Below are 20,161 nucleotides of genomic sequence, written 5' to 3' on the forward strand. Positions count from 1 at the left end.
GGCTTATATCATTTGTTGTTTTTGTGCATATAGATTTCTTTTTTTATAGATTTCAGTGTGAGATTGCAGATTCCGTCACTAGCAAATTTCATTTGTGTCTCCTTTTATACAGCCTTTTTTCCTAAATACAGTACTGTCCAAAAGTTTTAGGCAGGTGAGAAAAACAATGCTGTAAACAAAGAATGCTTTCACAAATATAAATGATTGTTTATTGGCCCCATATGTATTCTGCAGCAGGACAACGACCCCAAATATACAGCCAAAATCATTAAGAACTATCTTCAGCATAAAGAAGAACAAGAAGTACTGGATGTGATGGTATGGCCCCCACAGAGCCCTGATCTCAACATCATCAATGTGTCTGGGATTACATGAAGAGACAGAAGGATGTGAGGAAGCCTATATCCACAGAAGATCTGTGGTTAGTTCTCCAAGATGTTTGGAACAACCTACCAGCTGAGTTCCTATAAAAACTGTGTGCAAGTGTACCTAGAAGAATTGATGCTGCTTTGAAGGCAAAGGGAGGTCAATCCAAATATTGATTTGATTTAGATTTCTCCTTTGTTCATTCACTGCAATTTGTTGATTGATGAAAATAAATGATTAACACTTCCATTTTTGAAAGCATTCTTTGTTTACAGCATTTTTTCCTCACCTGCCTTAAACTGTTGCACATAACTGTACTTTGTGATGGAAAATGATGTATTACAAAGATGTCTCTGGATGTTATAAATGTGCATATTCTTTTTAGAATCAGATCCGTTATAATTGTAATGCCAGTTGGATTAGATGTTGCGTAATGTTCATAAATAATGTAAGTAAATACAATGTGGAGATCACAAGAATGAATTAAAACTGCAAGTATCGAATCTCCACTATCAGTGTTACCGAAGGAAATGCAAAGACAGTATTTTTCCATAAAGGCAGGGATTGTTTGTAAATCAAAATACAGAATAGTCTCTACGGCCTGTCACAGCACTTACAACAGTCTTGAAAGACTAAATTAGCTGGGCAGTTTTGGATCCATGTGATGCCATTGGCACAGCTGTAAAAAGAACCTGGAGCGTCAGGTTTGGCATATAGCCCACCAATTTCTGTAGCACAGAAGTTGTCAGTGGTTGTAGTAGTGATTGATGGGGCAAAATGTGATCCTTATTTGTTGATGTCTCCTGATTCAGGTTGGTGTGAGCAGTTGGAAGTGGAGGAAGATCTGTAGAAACAATAGCTATAAAGTTATACTACTACTACTACTACTACTACTAATAATAATTATTATTAGTTAAACTGAATGTGGTTTTCTATGTGATTATTTTGCCATTGTGGTCTTGTCACTAAAGAAGTGATGCTGGACTAATTTTAAAATTGTCCATTTTCTTAAACCTAATTGTAATATTGCCTTTTCAAAGAATTTGTAACTGTACTCACATGCATTTTTTTTAAATGTTTGAAATGTATTTCAACTACTAAAAATCTAAGCTCCTTTTTATACTGCAAAACAAGCCTTTGCTGCACGTCGTGAGGGAGATTGAATGCAAGCTTTGTATATTCTTTCTCCACCCGAATGGTGATGGTGATTTAACTAAAACTGAAATAAGCTCTTAAAACTGCTCTCTACATAATGTAGGCGTGACTGTCTGTGTCTGCCAGCAGGTGGCTCTAATGCAAATTCAGCCTACAGTCACAGTCGACGAGTTCCGCTGTAAACACAACAACCGTTACAATGACTGAGTCGGGTTCAAAGTTAAGAATATTTAAGTTTTTAAAGATAATTATTAGCAGTTTGCTTATTACAGTCCTATTGTTATTTACAATAGCGGCTATCAGGACTTTCTCACTGGACGTTAACGCCGGACTTCAACTCGCACACTGGGAAAAGACGAATAACAAATCGCTCGTCATTGACCACCATCAGAGAGAGGAGCTCCTAGCAAATTTTAAAGGTATTCGGAGTCGTGTTGTAGTGGATGCACATGGAGGTAGAGAGACTTCTGTTTGGTAACAATTTGTCTCCATTTGTCCAGAGGCAATCCGCATCCCCACCGTGTCATTCTCAAAAACAAAAATCAACACCACTGCGCTGCTTGAATTTGACAGATTCCTCCGAAAAGGTAAACCTGCCAGTAAAACGTGCTTAAAGTGTCTTTCTTTTATAATATAATGTGCTCAACGTGGAAATAGCTGATGGCTGTGGACGCTTGCACGCATGATTTGATCGGTCAGTTGTAGCAAACTCTAAACGTTAATGTAGTTTTTGTATGTCAAACTTGTGTAGCGCTGATAAATGGATAAAGACGCAGTTAGTGTTTGCTGTGCAGATGTACTTTGTTCCGTACACCTTATTCAGAATTGACCTTTCGACGTCTTGCTGAGCCAAGGAATGTCGAAACGTTACACCGAGATGCACGTGGTTCAAAACATCAAGTCACATGACCCTTTGTCGACCAAGAGCACCTGGCTGCAGCCACTGTGGAGCTAACAGTCTAAAAAAACTCTAAAATTAAGGAATTATTCACTAATGCTTTCCCCCCATATAGATCAAATCCAAATTCCATTTCACAACCGTTCTCCTGCGATCAAAAGAAAGAAATCAGAGCAAATTACCAAAAATTTTCCATTCCTCCAAAAGCTAAGGACGTCCATTATAAAATACTCTCGGGCCTTTCCCTTCCAAAGAATTTCTCAGACATCGTTTTGCTATTGATAATAACTCTTCTTTCTGTAATGGGAATATTGATTCAACAGAACTTTTATTTTACGAATGTATATACTGTAAAGCCCCGTGGGACGATGTGTACTACTGGCTTTTCCCAAAGATTCCAAACTTACTTGAATTTTCTAAAAATGATATTATTTTTGAATCTTTAAGAAAAGAAGAGAAACTTGAAAATGTCTTAAATGTAATAATTATTATGGGTTCATTCATAAATGTTGATTACTGAAAACTAAGCCATCCTTTTTCACTTTTCATAAAGAACTCTGCCTCTTCTTCTCAACTGTGAAGTTTATGGACAAAAAAACAAGCTGTGGATCTGCATCATTTGGTTAATGAACTAAAGCTTTTAGAAAACCCCTAGGTTATAATTTTATTTTATGTCTTTTAATTTTCTATTTAGTTTTTATTAATTTTATTTATTTATTTCTTTAGTTACTTATGTTTATGTTATTTTCATTATCTGTCTTTTATATTTTGAAATACAGGCTGTTCTCAAATTGGAAAAAGTCTCTAAAATGTTGCCATATTTGTTGTATTTGTTACATTTGTTTAATTAATAGAAAACAAACAAACAAAAAAATTGTGGAGCTCCACAGTAACCAGAAACACGTGACTTCAAATTTGAACACAGTTACGTTGCACGAGCCGTGTCTCAATATGTGTGCTTGTGTGTACACAGTACATATAAAAAGTTTGAAATATTACTCTTTCTGGGTCACAAAATAAACTTTTAAGATGCTACATCCAGATGAACAGAATCAACTTTTTGGAGAGAAACTTTTAAGATATTTTCAGGTGAGAATGTAGCTGTGTAAACTTCAAATATCTGCTCGATTTATCAAGACATCACACATTTGCCAAAGTGAGCCGACGTTTTCGGAGACGTCTGTTACCCATTAGCTTGATAGCTGACCTGGGAGATCAAGGCTCACTCATTTGTTCCTGAGCAAATCAGGTGGCTGAGATTAAAGTTAAGTTTTATAACTGGACTGTTTTATTTATGATGTAAAATGTTCTGTTCTTTTTTAAACAGCTGACTCTGAATTAAATATAACATTAAAAATATTTAAATTAAAGAGGAAACGTTTTCACCGGGAGCAAAAACAGCATGTTAATGCGTGGAGATCCTGAAGCCTGCTCCAAAAATGATCCGATTATATTTTAAATATTTGTTCAATTCTCTTCCAAACCCCAGCTGTCTATTGTAAGGGTCAGTGTCTATTAAAATAAATATAAAAGTGTTCTAACATCTCACCTCTTTCCTATTATTCAGGCATACATGTATACTATTTTTATTAATAGAGAGATTAAGCTTGTGTTTTCATACATGTAGTAATTGTGCTTAACTGTATGAAGCTTTTTAGACATTATGGAACAGATCATACATAAAAGCGGATTTTGCCAGAGTGCTTAAGATACTTTTTAAAAATTATCTTTAAAAAACAAAAAAAGAGAGAAGATCAAAAACATAATGTGTAATTTCCATTGTAAATATTAATCACAGTTAAATTAAGAGGGGATGGCAGTAAAAACTCCAGAACGGTGATGTCATCAAGTACGCTGCTGTTCCAATAGTCTATGTGCACCTTAGCATATGCTACTTCCGGTGGGGAAACTCCTGTAGGGCGCTTCGTTTCCGGTGTGATATTCGCATCTTGTTTACGGTCGGGTTTTCCAAAAAAAGTCAACCAAATGGACGAATCAAGCGGCGATTTACATTTCTCAAGGTGTCTTGGGCATTTACTGAATATATCTGTAGATGATGTTCATCGACTTGTCGATATTTTTCCCTCGCGCCTCAGAGCATAAGAGAGAAGGGATTGAAATTTCTCAGTATTTGTATATAGAGTTCCCTCGTTTATCGCGGGTGTTGTTCTAAAAATAACCAGCGATAGGTGAAATCTGCGAAGTAGCCAGCTTTATTTTTTGCAATTCTTTTAAATGTTGTAAGGCTGTAAAACCCATCACTACACACTTTATACACTTTTCTCAGAAAGGCATGAACAGTTTCACACTTTTCTCTCTTGTTTAAACTCTCAAAGTTCAAATCTTTGTAAAAAAAAAAAAAAAAGTCCATTATAGAATGAAACCAAAGATCAAAACCTGTTTTCAGTCCCAAACATTTATTTGAGAAATAAACATACAGTATATTTGTTTTTCTATAAATAATAATGACAGATTTTAGAACTAATGAATTTAACTTTAAGCTTAATTGCTTAATTTAAGCTTAATGCACCTTATAATCCGGTGGGCCGTATGGTAAAAAAAAAAAAAAAATACGGTAACTTCTACCTTCCTTTAGCATGTCCAGAAGTCCAACTTTTTGTGTGATGGTTAGCATCTTCCTCTGCCTTTTGGACGCTACTGCAGGTGCCTTTGACGGTGCAAAACGTTTCGTCGGCATTGTTGTGTTTGTTGGGGAGAAAACTTACAAACATGCAGTACAGCACTTCAGAGTCACACTGCTAGTGATCGATGTAGCGATTCTGTACTGTACAGGAGAGCACGGCACGGAGGAGATCGACAATGATCTACAGCCGATCGGGACGCAGAACACAATGTGCTTTAAAAAAAAAAAAGCATGCAAAATTGCACTAAAAGAATCCGCGAAACAGCGAGGCTGCAAAAGGTGAACCGCGTTATAGCGAGGGACCACTGTAATTGTAAGTAATAAGTCACAACATACCCTTCGTAAATACTAATATATACAGACCATTACCTGCAATCATTCATGTATTTTTTTATATCCTGTGGCTTTTTTTCACGGTTTGTTGACATGCTCTGTAGGTGTGTACTGATATCGACATAACGGGGAAACATCTGGCTTTGACTATTGTTCACCTGTAGTTTGAATGCTGGACATTTGCCTGTTTAAATCATAAGAACTGTCACTATAGAGAGATGTGCTTCTGAATGTGGACAATGTGTCATCTGCATGCAATAATGCAGTTCTGCTTGTGTTGAGTGATGTAAACAATCGATCTACGCTCTTCAAACATCAAAATTGATCATTTGATATTTTTTTATGACACAGCAGTGGTGAGTGTTACCACCCTCTGCTCTTTGTAACTTAACGTAATCTTTCCGTTTTCGTATTTTGGACATGATTTTTGAGTCCACCTTCGCAGTAGCAATTGACTGCAAAATAAAACTACCGGAAATGTGCAACCCTACATCTGGTCTTAAAACAGCATTTTCTCGTGCACAGGGTCTATTGTAAAATGATCGTGCTGCGTTCTTGCATTTTTGGGAAGTTCGGACTCCCGTGTGTGCCTAAGAAGTCCGGACTCACGTACTTTAGAATTGAGAAACGTCCTTTGTTTTTGTGTTGTGTCCCGTATTGCAATATGTTGGACGTGTTTCTACCTACTGTGGAAGTCACGGGTTTCAGGTTACTGTTGAGGTCATGTGTTTCCAGTTACTGTAGAGCTCCACAGTGGCTGCAGTGAGACCCTTCGCTTTGTCGATATAAGGCAGGCTACAGGCCATCTTGAAGGGCTGCTGCACTGACAGCCAATTGGTTCATTCTTATTACTGGCACTAAATTACCCAAACAAATATCTTAGTCCAACCACTACTAATCAGAAGGTCGGTGGTTCAATCCCAGGCTGCATGCCAGATATCCTTGGGCAAGATACTAACCCCATGTTTGCCTACTGGTGGTGGTCAGAGGGCCCGGTGGGGCCAGTGTCCGGCAGCCTTGCCTCTGTCAGTGCGCCCCAGGGCACTGATAGAGCTTTACAGTACGTTTTACTTAGTCCTTAGGGACTAAGTAAAGCACTATACAAATGCAGGCCATTTACCATAGCAGCAGCTAATCTAAAGTCCTTGCAGTCACAAGAGGCGGCTGTTGCTAGAACAAGCCAAGAAAAGTGCAGCAAGAGTGGACCTCTTCCTGATGTACTCATGGATTGTTGTTGTTTCATCCTGGATAGTTGTTCTGACACTCATTTGTCCGCGGCATCCTTCCTTCCACTTAGCTTAGCCTCAGGTTGCTGAACTTTGGGTGAAACCCTCAATGACAAAGAACTTCCTTGTCTTGATGTCAGTAGCTTCTATTTCCTCCTTTGGCCAGCTGATTATCTCAGAATGGTATCTCACAATCGGCAGGACGTGTATAATAAAGTATAGGGCTGATACTTTATTGATTTTTCTTCCCAGTCCAGGCCTGCCCAAAGGTGTTCTATTTGGTTGATGTCAGGACACTGTGCACGCCAGTCAAGGTCTTCCATCTTGGACTTGCTCATCCATGACTTTATGGGTCTTGCTTTGCGCATTGGTGTGCAGTCATGTTGAAACAGGAAAGGGCCATCTCCCTGTTGGGAGCTCAAGTGTTCCTTTCACTTAAACTAAGGGACCGAGCCCAACTCCTGAAAATGCTCCAAACCATAATACCCCCTCCACCAAACTTTACTCTTGGTTTGTGTCAGTCAGACAAGTACCATTCTCCTGGCAACTGCCAAAGCCAGATTCCGACACATCAAATTCACCAGGGAGGATATGAAAAGTGGCAGGTTAGTCTTCTTAGACTGTGAGATTTCCATCAGTAATGGGGAATATCTAAAAGCTGATGTGTACCGGAAACCTACACATATGGATCAGTATTTAATGTTTGACTCTCATCATCCACTGGAGCACAAACTGGGTGTTATCAGGACGCTACAACACAGAGCGGACACCATCCCCACAGATTCAGCAGCCAGGGAAGCAGAACAACATCACATCAAGAAGGCTCTGAGTAAATGTGGTTATCCCAGCTTGACTTTTGTCAAAGCTGGGAAGGCGCCTAAAGAAAGCACCAGCTGATCCAGGAGAGAAGGACAAGCGCTGCCTAAGCAAAAACCTGTAGTGATCCCATATGTGTCAGGAGTATCAGAGCAGTTGAGACACATTTTTTCTAAACACCGGGTCTCTGTGGCTTTTAAACCCCAAAACACGCTGTGCCAAAAATTGGTCCACGCCAAGGATCAGGTCCCGTGACACAAACAGAGCAACATAGTGTACGCTGTTAAGTGCTAGGAGGATTGCCAGGATTTATACATCAGGGAAACCAAACAACCTCTGGTGAAGCGGATGGCACAACACAGAAGAGCTACCTCGTCAGGCCAGGACTCTGCAGTCTATTTACACCTACTGGCCAGCGGACACATCCTAGACAGGGAGGAACTCTGGTTTGAGCACGGAGTCAAGGAGGCCATTTATGTGAAAAGGGAAAGACCATCTCTGAATCGAGGAGGGGGCTTAAGGGTACACCTTTCACCATCTTACAATGCTGTGATTGCAGCCATTCCCCAACTCTCTGTGAATGGTACTCATGGCCATTGATCAGTGGTCTTTGATCAGTGGGTTTTGGTCAGTGGTTGTTGATCAATGGTCATGAGAATTTGCATAATTATGATTAAGGAACTGACCTCCCAGCCCATTGTTCCTGCAGTGGGCTGGTTTCAGTCATTATGCAATGTACTGTTTATAAGATTGGGGAAACCTGCAGTCAGCTGAAACTGAAGAAGTCACTTGGATGAGTGACGAAACGTTTCTCCCACTGAAAACGCTACGTCCAGATGAACAGAATCAACTTTTGGAGGCTCAGCGTCTGCTGTTCACATGACTGTGGAATATTTAGTAGCAAGACATTTCATGACTGAACTTGCACTGGAATTCACTGAGGTCTTGAGATCAACTCATTCTTTCACAAATATTTGTAGAAGAAATCTGCATGTCTAGGTGCTTGATTGATTCCATAGCCACAGGTGCATAAAACCTTTGGCCATGGAATTGATTGGAAGACCTGAATTTAATGATTTGGATGGTTGATTTTTGACTTTTGGCAATATAAGGAAAAGAAGCTGACTCTGCCCCAAAACAATTGAAAAACTAATATTTTCAAATAAAAGTCCTTACTTATAAGAATTGCAGATGTTGCTGCTTGGTCTTCACTTGTTCAAGTGGAAAACTGCCATTTTTTTCTTTTTTTTTTGTTTAAATTATTGTCTGTCAATACTAGAGATGGCTGTGTGGGAAAATGCTAGTAAATCACAAGTTTCTGAAATAGTCAGACCAGCCCATCGGAAACCAATAACAATTCTGGGTTCAAAGTCAAATTTATTTCCCCCATTTTAATGCTCACTTTGAACTTTAGCAGGCCATCTTGACCATGTCTAGATACCTGAATGCACTGACTCGGTTGCATGTGATTAGCTGATTAGATATTTGTTTTAATGACTAGTTAAACAGGTGCACCTAGTAAAGTAACCAGTGATTGCATTTGTAAAGCATTTGCTGCAATTTTCATAGCCTCTTCTATCAGTTGCTTTATCTCACTTGTGAAATGAAACTTTCTATAGTTCAATTTTAGCAGGTGACAGCTTGCGACAGTTTCTAAAATGTGCGATAGTGATTTTATTTACCATAGATCACCACTTGCTTGAAGCTGGAACCAGTAGCTGCTTTTTGTAGTTGAATTTTTACTTTAAACAACAAATCAATAAGTCATAATCATGAAAAAGTTATCATAAATAAGTCATGAAAGCTAGGATGAATTTAAGATAAGAATTGCTCTTTCAGCTTGTTTTTTGTTTTGTTTTTGTCAGCCTTCCCTAGAGTTTTCTCTTCTAGCTTGGTTCATCATGAATTGGTGGCAAACTACAGCCACTTGTTTTGGGTGAAAGGATCACAGCCTGAACTGGTTCCATACATGCTGCTGGCCCACATTGATGTAGTACCTGCTTCAGAGTCAGATGGTTGGGAAGCGCCGCCATTTTCTGCAAAGGAGATTGATGGCTTCATCTACGGCAGAGGAACTATAGATGACAAAAACAATCTAATGGTGTGAAAACATATTACTTTTGTGTGAGCTTACTTTTAAACAGACTTGAGGTATATTTGGCTAAACTGCTGATTTATTTCTTCTAGGGAATACTTCAGGCACTGGAGTACTTGCTGCTAAAGGGCTATGCTCCACGCAGGGGATTTTACATCGGTCTTGGTCATGATGAAGAAGTATGTTAACAGTTTCACTACGACATTACAAACTTAAATGGGATTGGAAATATCACATTTTAATGGCTGTGCTCTTCAAAATCTCTTTTTTAAGATCAGTGGTCTCAATGGAGCGATGAACATAGTGCGTGTTCTGAAGCAACGTGGTGTCCAGCTGTTGTTTGTCATGGACGAGGGCCTGACTATACTTGATGGAATCATTCCTGCTATTGAAGGACCTGTTGCTCTGTAAGAACCTGCCTGAACATGTGTTGTGTTGTGCACTTGTGTTGATCACATCTTATGTGTATGTGTACGATTTATGATTTGCAGAATTGGGTTAAGTGAAAAAGGCCAGGCCGCTATAAAGCTTAGTGTGTCTGTGGCCCCTGGTCACGCCTCGATGCCTCCCAGGGAAACTAGCATTGGGATCTTAGCCACAGCAGTCAAAAGGTGAGAGGAACATTGTTTTTAAACTATAATGAGTCCTGTTTAGCTTCTCTGTTCATATGTTTCACTGCTTACCACACTTTTACTACCCCGTGTTTAAAAAGCTAGTATAAAAGATTTAACTGTTATCCTGTTTCCTCAGACTAGAGGACAACCCAATGCCAAGGTTATTTGGTTACGGCCCTGAAGGTGACACTTTTGAGCATCTGGCCCACAAGGTAGGGTAATCTAAGTACTTCTTTACTAGTAGTATACTCATGTACTTATTCTTTACTAACTTATAATTTCTTACTTACTACTAATTCTTTGCCTTCAGTTCAGTTTCCCACTAAAGTTCATAATGTCGAATTTGTGGCTCTTCTCTCCGCTCCTTAGCAGGTAATAACTACTAAATATCATTTAAACATAAATTCAAATGTCATGTTTTCTTGTGATTGGTTCCAGTGAAATAGACCAGTTTTTATGTTTCAGGATACTTGAAAGAAAACCAATATCTAATGCATTTGTAAGGACTACCACAGCAGTCACCTTTTTTAATGCAGGAGTAAAGGTGCAGTGATTATTTTAAATTGAATGTAATTCACAAGAAGTAAGATTTTAAGCCTGTTACTTTTCTTTGTAAAAATTCAATATTTCCTCCTTGTACAGATAAATGTTATTCCTTCCCTTGCTGAAGCTTATGTAAATCTACGAATTCACTCAGCGCAGTCGGTACAAGAGGTAGAGTTTGAAATTTTATTCTCCTTTTTGAGAATGAATGCCTTACTATGTACACTTTGACTTGAATATGAGATGTGCACCTGTTCATCCTTTCTAGGTACTGGAGATCATCAAAGATACAGTTGGTGATCAGCGAGTGAAGGTAGAACTTGTTGATGGATTTGACCCTCTACCCATCAGCGGTGCTGATGAGAAGGTCTTTGGCTTCCAAATTATTAAGAAAACGGTGTTGGACTTGTTTCCAACAGTTACAGTTGCTCCAGGTAGAGTTCATACAGATTTGTATGGAAGCATTTTAAAGCATCTTTCAGGACATTATAAATAATTTAATATCATATTTAAATGTGCAGGTATCTGTATTGGAAACACAGACAGTCGACACTTCGTCGACCTGACCAAAAATATTTATCGCTTTTCCCCGGCTTGGTTTAAGCCAGGTGACCCTGAGAGGTGAGAATTCAGCAGTTTTGAATACTGAGACAATATATTTTGACCAAAAATGTCTGCAGACCTCAATTTAAAATTGAACAAATACAGTAAGAAGAATTCCACGTGCAGTGATTATTTCTCAACTTTAGAAACAGATCATGCAGCATGAATAGAAGAGGGAAATATATAAAATACTTTCTTGTTCCAGGTACCATGAATCCTTTTTTTTCGTTGTTTCTCAGATACCATGGCATCAATGAAAGGATTTCCACTAAGAACTACGAGGAGATGATTGTTTTTTACTTCAATTTGATCCAGAACTGTGATGTTAGGAAGCTCCCTGAGCCCCACAGCTCTGTCCATGAACTCTAAGCAATTGACAACATTGGTGATAAGATAAACACATGAATAGCATACACAATGCATTGATATTGCACTAAATAACTTTTGCATTATAGAATCAGAAACTACAATTTTGCTAATTTCAAAGTGGGATGTACTTTTATCTTTTATGTGGACTACTGACTCTTTTCAGTGATATGTGAGTAGATAGAGCACTGACCTTTCTGCAGTAAAATCACTGTGAATTGGCTATCTAGAATTTTGCATTCAAGATTAAGTTTTGGTACTCTATGCAGACTGATGTACTATTTTTTTTCTGAACTCTATGGTGGTATAATATGATTCAATTAACCAATTATTATATATGTTTTTTTGTGGGACACTGATAGTAGTGCAGTCATAAAGATACATGGTTTTCTGATTTGGAGTGCTCATAATGAATGGTATAAATAACAGCACTACCTACAGGGATGCTTAACTTGAATCAAACACTGGACTACATGTTCAAAGAATACTGTTTTACTGGCTGACTCATTAAAATGATTCCAGATTTGTAAATGTGATTGAATCTGTTCACAATTTTAGATAGGCTTTCTTAACACAACAGTATGAGGAATTTGACAGTTTTTAATAACCTCTCAGCTATTAAAAGGCTGATGGGGTGTTGTCGTCAACCCAAGCCTTGTGTCACCTAGGATTTTCAGCAGCAACTTCACCTACTTCCAAGGTGCATGGAGAGGACAAGGAACTAACAATGTAGGAACTCCAGCAACACTTAAAAGTAAAGTGGAACAACTTTATTAACTGACCAACGCGTTTCGGTTTGTGGACTTTATCAGGGTCATAGCAACACATAACACAATTTGTGCTTAAATAAAGGGCAGGAAACAGAAAAAAAATCAAATTAACCATCTTCATAGGTAAACCAGCTGACGTATAACAGGTTGGAATTGGTTAGTAGGTTAATTGGTTAAGTCACAGCCCAAGTAAATACTGGACAAGACCATTATCGATAAGGACAGGGGGAAGGAAAACATAATCCCCACCTATCTTAATATAAAACATGTGAGAAATACATAAAAAGAAAGAATGTTAGAATTATACAGAAAAATAGTAAAATGATTACAAAATTTAAAAAAAAGAAAAAAAAGAAGTCAGTACAACAGTGTGATTGTAAAACAAATAGACACCATACATGGAAACACATTTGTGAAAAAGTTCACAGATGGAACGTAATGACCTTCAAAATTAAAATGCATTAACACAGTAGCCAAAAAATGAAATCTTAAGATGCTTGAAATGAAGGTCATAAGTGATTGCAGATTTTGACTCAGATTTTACAGTGGATTTTTACTTTTTTTTTTCAATTAAATAAATCAGTAAATAAAAGATGTCGCAAATATGATACAAATTAAAACTCATGCAAGTTCAAATTAATGGAAAAAACTGAATGTTCAATCTACAAATACAAGTTACAGTTTAAAATTTTTCATTTTTTAATTTTAATTTTATGGTTCATTCTTATGGTTTTCCCTATGCCTTTATGGTTGAGGTTTCAATGTCAAGCTGGTCTGTGGGGTCTACTGGTGTGATTCCTGGATGTGGGAATGTTTGAATATTAGTGTCTTGAGGAACATTAACGGTAGTCATACGCAAGACCTCAACGCACAAGAAGGTTTGCAAAAAGCAATTAGTCATCTAATAAAGTGTCTTAGAGTTAATTGCACAACACACCATAAAAGGTGACACTACAAGATGATTAGATAACATATCTTTACAACTTTACCACCCTGAATATGGTAAATGCTTTAAACAGAGTTTTGATTTATCCTACACCAGAAAACAATACAGATACTTGAAGTGAGGGAACACCTTTCCATTCAAATCACTGCCAGAGTCCATACAAAAGTGCTCTGAAAGTTGATTTGGGAAACTGAACTGGGATGAAGAAACTACTTGTACAGGTGAGGTAATGAGCTATGTCTGAAAGCAGCTATAGAACAAATGTCAAAATAATTTTTTTGCATCTGAAAAGCTTAAAATGAGTTGACACAAAATAAAAATAAATACAATAAAATGCCCCTAGAAGTTCTGTGCTATGATCTAAAAGGTGTGCTTCCTATTGGCCAATAATACAGAGGCAGTAGTTGCCCAATGATGCGAGGTTTGAAAATTGCAGGTGGCACTTCATCTGTCTTCTCTCATTAATATATAAGAAGAACCTAATATTGTAGCCTTCTGAGGTCAGTGATTTGGACAGTTTTGCATGATGGAAGGAAAAGACTGAACAGTTAGCAGTGCTGCTTTTATTGTTGCAGTTATTTGTTCGTCCTCCATAGTTGTGTAAATGTGATGCATATTTGCAAGTGAATACACATACATCAAACAGTGTTAAGTTTAGCATGCAATGGTCTACCAAGACTGAGATTACTGTGGCAATGACAACTGGTCAGAGTTCATGTTCAGTTAATGTGTAAATGTGAAATTCAGATGGCAACTTTTCAATCTTATCTACACAGAAACAGTGGGTCTTGCTTCACAGTTAGCATCCTCAGATGAATAATGTAATGTAATTATAATCATATTTTATTTCATACGTTGCAAAACCTGGACTGGTTCACATAAGGATTAGACTCTGAAAGCCAAACCTCAAAACAATAAAATTCAGATGAAGGACATGCACTTGTGTTCAAAATGACCAAAACTGTCCAAATGTGACATAACATTATAGTTATTAGCCATATGGTAATAAAAACAAGCTGAAACCCAAAACTCAGAACAAATAGTCCAGAGTCTCTAGGGCCAGTCACAGCACTTACAACTGTCACGAAAGACTAAATTAGCTGGGCAGTTTTGGATCCATGTGATGCCATTGGCACAGTTGTAAAAAGAACCTGGAGCGTCAGGTTTGGCATATAGCCCACCAATTTTTGTAGCACAGAAGTTGTCAGTGGTTGTAGTAGTGATTGATGGTCTGGGATGAGGCAAAATGTGATCCTTATTTGTTGATGTCTCCTGATTCAGGTTGGTGTGAGCAGTTGGAAGTGGAGGAAGATCTGTAGAAACAATAGCTATAAAGTTATGATAATAATAATAATCATAAGAATCATAAATTATTATTATTACTTATCAGTAAGTTAAATTAAATGCAATAAAAGGATTTCACGTTTAGTTAATATAATATAAAAAATTATACAACATAAAAATAATGCTAAATTAGGGTGCGCAAATTAATAATCAGTTAATAATTACACGTTTGGTAGTGTGCATGTTAGTAGCATACAAGCTCTTTATTAGTCAAAGTTGTTAATAATGCTAACAATAAAATTCTTCACAAAACCTAAAAAATTTGTAATTAAAGGTGTTGTACATGGATGTAGAGGCCTATAGTCAATACTCTTTGATAGCCCTTACTAACTGCAGTTGTTTCTTATGAACTGCAAATGTTAATAATGTTCAGATAACCTCCTATTAAATGATGGTCTCTTAGAATGTGTTTCCATTTGCTCCTTGTTCTAAAGTGAGGTGTAAGTCACTAGAAATTTGACACTTGGCACACACAGGCTCCGTACAAGTTTTTCCTCTTTACACTTCCCTGTAGCAATTAATATGTCCTTTTCTCAGGTGTTCCAATAAACCTTAATCAAATTTGGAGTTATACACACATTTTATTTGAATATTTTTTAATGGACAACTTAAGACATTTTAAAATGGTATTAAAATATTTTTTACATGTTTTTTCCTTATCTTTATTTTTATTTTCTAAATGCTCAGAACAGATCTCCTCCTTAAACTTTCTCTTTCTTTCAGCTGACCAACTTTCGGTTTGTAAAAGGCCAGAAAGATATTCAACAGTGTCTCTCTGTTTCATATTATATAGATCCTGTCTGGGTTAATAAATGTCAGTGTAATAGTAGCTTTAGAGCGTTTGCTGTGAGTGAGAATTCACATCCTGAGTTCAAAGACTTAACCAGTATTCCTTTGGATACATTGAACACTTGTTTTGTGTTTTATTTAAAAAAAGAATAGATCATCCTCAAGTGCTTTTATGACAGTATGACCAGTCTTTTATTGTTAAAGAGCAAATAATGTTAGGATTGTCACTGATGTGCTGCAGCCTTCTTACGTATTTCATTTAACAGTCATCAGGAAGCTATGACAGAATACAGTTATCCCAAATAAGGCATTAACAGCCTTTATATTGACTAATTGGAAAATATGCATACTAATAAGTAACTGGCTAGCTCAAAACGAACATAAAATGCTAATGTATGAATTTTATTACCTGGAAACAAAAGAGAGCGAAGAGAACTGATGAGGGGGTATCGTCCCTGTCCACAGAACTGTCCATTAAAGTCGTCTAGATCCAGAGCCCAGACAAAGGCTCCTCCAAAAGTGTTGTTTTTTAGGTAACGGACCTGAAGCAGTAACAATAGGAACAATTTAATAACAGTATACACATTTTAATGTGATATGTTATTTTAGTACTAATGCTATCTGGCAAAGAAAAACTGAGCAACATCCAGATGCACATGTCTACCTTAGTCATAAAACTTTCTTTATTGTCATATCCAACCCACTCATTTTGTTTGGTGGCATATGGGACTTTCTGGTCCTCAATCAAGTGGACACTGGCCCCTTGAAGAAAGGTGCAAATCTGAAAACAGATAAAAAACGTATTCTGTGTGGTAACTTGACATATTAACATTGATCTGCTACTAAGACATAGGAACTGACTTAAAATGAACATATTAATATGAGAGTGGGGATTTCTGTTTACCTCATAATAAGACCAAATGCCGGGCTCCCTTGTAAATGTGCCAGCAGCAGCAGGGCTGCTGGCAGGTGCTCCAACTTGACTGGATCGAGTAGAAAGACGAAACGTGCGTCCGTATGTAGCAAAGCCCATATTTAACTTTTGTACAGGTGTTCCCTTTTCTGCCCAGTACCTCATAGCAAAATCCTAAAATGTAAATATATGTAAGTTATATTGTCATTAATACTAGTATTATCAGGTTCAGTGACTCACTGACTTTATAAATAATTTGTGATTTAAATTCTCAAGTGTCAGAATTAGAGAAGGGTGTAAAAATGGTGACAATCAATGTCAATCCATCGTCAGTTGGTTGAGAACTGTGTGGGAAAGCGGAGCGTGGCTGGGAGCAAATGCAGTCTAAAACAAGAGCACTCAGAGAGCGCAACTGTCCCTGAAGGGCAAAGGCTATACTAAAGGTTTGATGTTTTATGTTGCACTGGTAACTGGTATTGTTATCCCCAATAATGATATCTGCATTGTTTTCATAGTCATTTCTGCACTATATTAATATTGTTGTGTCATTGTGAAGTCATATAATGTTGTATCAAAAAATGTTTTAAAGAGCTCAAAAAAAGAAAGCGCTTATGTCCCCTTTGACTAATATATTGTTTCAAAATTTGGAGATGATCTAATCGAAATGAAAAGCTTCCTAATACATACTAAAAGGGTGTATTTTTCATCTTTATTCATATGATTGGAGCAGAATTAGCTGAAATCTTTGTCTTTTACATGCTTTAAAACTTGAGATTTGAACATATTTAACATATTTTCAGTCATTGTGTAATTTTGAGAAATAATATAGTGTCATAGTGATAATAGTTTAATTATTTATATAGCACATTTAATTACAACAGGAGCGTTGACCAAGGTGCTGTACAAGAATACAACATACATAATAAAATAACTGTACAAGAATACAACATACCTAATAAAATAACTTAGAGTATTGATAGCAAACACCAAATATGAATTAACAAAGAAATAACTCTCATGCTGTATTAAAAACCAGTAAATAAAAATGTGTTTTAAGATAAGATTTAAAAAGATTGACAGTGGGAGCCTGTCTGATGTATAGGGGTAAGTTATTCCACAGCTTAGGCGCTACGACTGCAAATGCTCGATCGCCTCTATGAACCAACCTCGACCTTGGTACAGCTAAAAGCAAAAGATCACTTGATCTAAAGGGGGTATAAGTCTGCAAGAGGTCAGACAAATACCCGGGAGCCTGTCCATTCAGGGCTTTGTAAGTCAACAATAAAATTTTAAAGTTAATTCTGAAGCGGACAGGGAGACAATGAAGAGAGGCAAGCACCGGGGAAATGTGTTCACATCTCTTAGTACGTGTCAGAAGACGAGCTGCAGCATTCTGGACCAACTGCAGCCTTGCCAGGCAGGTCTGGCTAACTCCAGCATATAAGGAGTTACAATAGTCCAGCTGGGATATAATAAAAGCATGAATCGCCCGTTCAAAGTTTTTAAAAGATAAAAATGATCTCACCTTAGATAAAAGCCTCAGTTTGAAAAAAGACCGCTGTACGACTGAGCTAATTTGTTTTTCAAAGGTGAAATTGCTGTCAAATATAACCCCCAAATTTTTGGCATGCGATTTGACAAAAGGCTAGTGATGGTGTAGTGTCTTGTGCTGCTCTCTCCATACCCTTTTATATGATATATAACTCAATATGGTTTCTTGAATTTATTTCATAAAGGTCAAATGTTTGGCCAACCTAGGTACACATGCCCCCCAAGACCTAGTATATTGTTGTGAAGTCTGAAGATGACCCATAAAAAGAAATTGTGTATGTAAAGTTTTTACTGATTTTCACATTGACTTGATTTTCATGAAAATTAAATCACCTTAGATCAGCTTGTTGGTATTTATCATTACATAAAATTTGAAATTATATCTTGCAAACTTTTGCAAACACTAGACTGCTAACAAACGGAACGAATTACATAATCCCTCTTTTTCAGGGGAGAAAAATGAACCCATCTACTCACAGTATTTAAGTAAACGTGGTCCCCAATATCTTGGGATCCTTTGTGTAAGGGGCTGTTATGTCCAGTGACACTCTCCCAGGTACCATGAAAGTCATATGTCATCACATTAATAAAATCGACATACCTGATAAAGTGCATGAGAGGTCAAGTTCAACAAAACAGGTTTTGCAGGGCATACAATGTGATATTACTAATAAGCTTACTTTGATATCTCTGAGACTTCATAACCGGCATCAATGGTTCCTTTACCAGCAGACACAGCAGCAGAAATCATTAACCTGGGCCGTCCTGTTGATGTTCCCTCTGCCTCAAAGGCCTGTAGTAGCTCCTATAAACCACAGTAAAGAAAGGTAACTTTGTGGTTCATGCCAAACATCAGTGACTCCAAATCTCACCTTGCATAACACTGTGAATCTCTGCTTGTCTTCCAGAGGGCTCCCTCTTGCTGCAGGGTATTCCCAGTCTAGGTCTAGTCCATCAAAACCAAATTTTCTCAGTAGTTTGATAGAAGATTGTATAAATGTATTTCTTTTGGCTTGTGTTGACACCATAGTAGTGAACCTATGAAACCGATTTGCAGAAGAAAGGCACAATTCAAAAGATCTGCATAAAGAGAAAATTTATGATTCATTATTGTTTTATGCTCAGTGTCCCACTTTTGTGTTCCAAAGTTCCAACCTCCAACTGCCAGCAGGGTTTTAAGATTTGGATTCCTGTGGGAATATAAAGATACAGCAGCAAAGATTATTTTTCTCAACATTTTGTAAGTGATATGAAGAGAGAATGTACTGACCTTTGTTTGAGTCCATTAAAGGATCTATAGAGTTCCTCATCATTCCATTCTATGGTCACTAATTCATTTGCCTCATTAATACCAGAAAAGGCATAGATTAGGTGCGTACAAAGGTTCGGATCAATATTTGAAGGCATAAACCTCCCATTGCCAGGTCTGTATTGGGACCAGTTTGTGAAGTAACACACAAGTCTGGAGGATGAGACTAAATATGAAAGAACATTTTTTAATCTCTTTAAAACATTATATGACTGTCCAATATAAAAGGGTTAGTACGATTTATGAACTCACCCAGACTGCCAAAGGCGAGACAGAGACCTTAAGAGTTGCATTTTTTTTTGTTACATACAAATAGTTAAATATAAAATTTGCATTTGCAAAATTTGTATTTCAATTTCTCTTACCTGAGATCACAATTAGGATGCGCATGATGGCTGAGGTCAGACTGGTAATGTAATAAAACAGTGCAGCAAAGAAAAAAAAATGCAGAATCTATGATAATCATTAACTCAAAGTAAACCAAATGTCCTAAATTTAAGGACATTCTGGTATTGCTTCATAAGTCAAATAGTAACTGATTCATGAACTCTCTCTCTCTCTCTCGCTCTCTCTCACACACACATAAAAAAAACAACCCACATATTGTTTTGAAAGCCTCCACAACATTTGCAGAAAACCTAAGATTGCTCATTACCTGGACCTGAAAGTTAAAATTAGGCGGAAATACAAAAAACAGCTGTCTTACTACATGTTCCCTGCTTGTCCGCTTGTCTGTGAACTACTCCTACACTGGCAGGAGCTGAGGAACCAAAACGGTCACACGGGTGCATCTTCGGCCCCTGAAGGATCTTACCTGATATTATGATGTCATCATGTTGCCTAGCATCCCCCTACCAAGCAGCAGTTTAGTAGTTACACA

The 20,161-nt window shown here is 37.4% G+C and overlaps 2 protein-coding genes across 2 annotated transcripts; one reads left to right on the plus strand and one right to left on the minus strand.

Annotated features, from left to right (window-relative positions):
- The first annotated feature begins 1,698 nt into the window (after positions 1 to 1,698).
- On the plus strand, positions 1,699 to 12,190 carry LOC134618105 (N-fatty-acyl-amino acid synthase/hydrolase PM20D1.2-like). Its single transcript, XM_063463383.1, has 13 exons — positions 1,699 to 1,940; positions 2,022 to 2,108; positions 9,304 to 9,539; positions 9,626 to 9,712; positions 9,807 to 9,940; positions 10,025 to 10,144; positions 10,284 to 10,359; positions 10,458 to 10,519; positions 10,613 to 10,691; positions 10,790 to 10,861; positions 10,959 to 11,124; positions 11,212 to 11,311; positions 11,533 to 12,190. Exons 1-13 carry the CDS (start codon positions 1,721 to 1,723, stop codon positions 11,660 to 11,662), a joined length of 1,569 nt encoding a protein of 522 aa, XP_063319453.1. The 5' UTR covers positions 1,699 to 1,720; the 3' UTR covers positions 11,663 to 12,190.
- A 2,238-nt stretch (positions 12,191 to 14,428) lies between these two features.
- Positions 14,429 to 19,671, minus strand: LOC134618106 (chitotriosidase-1-like). Its single transcript, XM_063463384.1, has 11 exons — positions 19,647 to 19,671; positions 19,534 to 19,560; positions 19,243 to 19,447; positions 19,106 to 19,162; positions 18,845 to 19,010; positions 18,653 to 18,777; positions 18,450 to 18,573; positions 16,413 to 16,595; positions 16,173 to 16,289; positions 15,918 to 16,050; positions 14,429 to 14,688 (listed from the first exon to the last, which is right to left on the minus strand). Exons 1-11 carry the CDS (start codon positions 19,669 to 19,671, stop codon positions 14,429 to 14,431), a joined length of 1,422 nt encoding a protein of 473 aa, XP_063319454.1.
- Between the last annotated feature and the right edge of the window lie 490 nt (positions 19,672 to 20,161).

The sequence above is a fragment of the Pelmatolapia mariae genome, linkage group LG20, assembly GCF_036321145.2.
Source record: "Pelmatolapia mariae isolate MD_Pm_ZW linkage group LG20, Pm_UMD_F_2, whole genome shotgun sequence".
NCBI classification, from domain to species: Eukaryota; Metazoa; Chordata; class Actinopteri; order Cichliformes; family Cichlidae; genus Pelmatolapia; species Pelmatolapia mariae.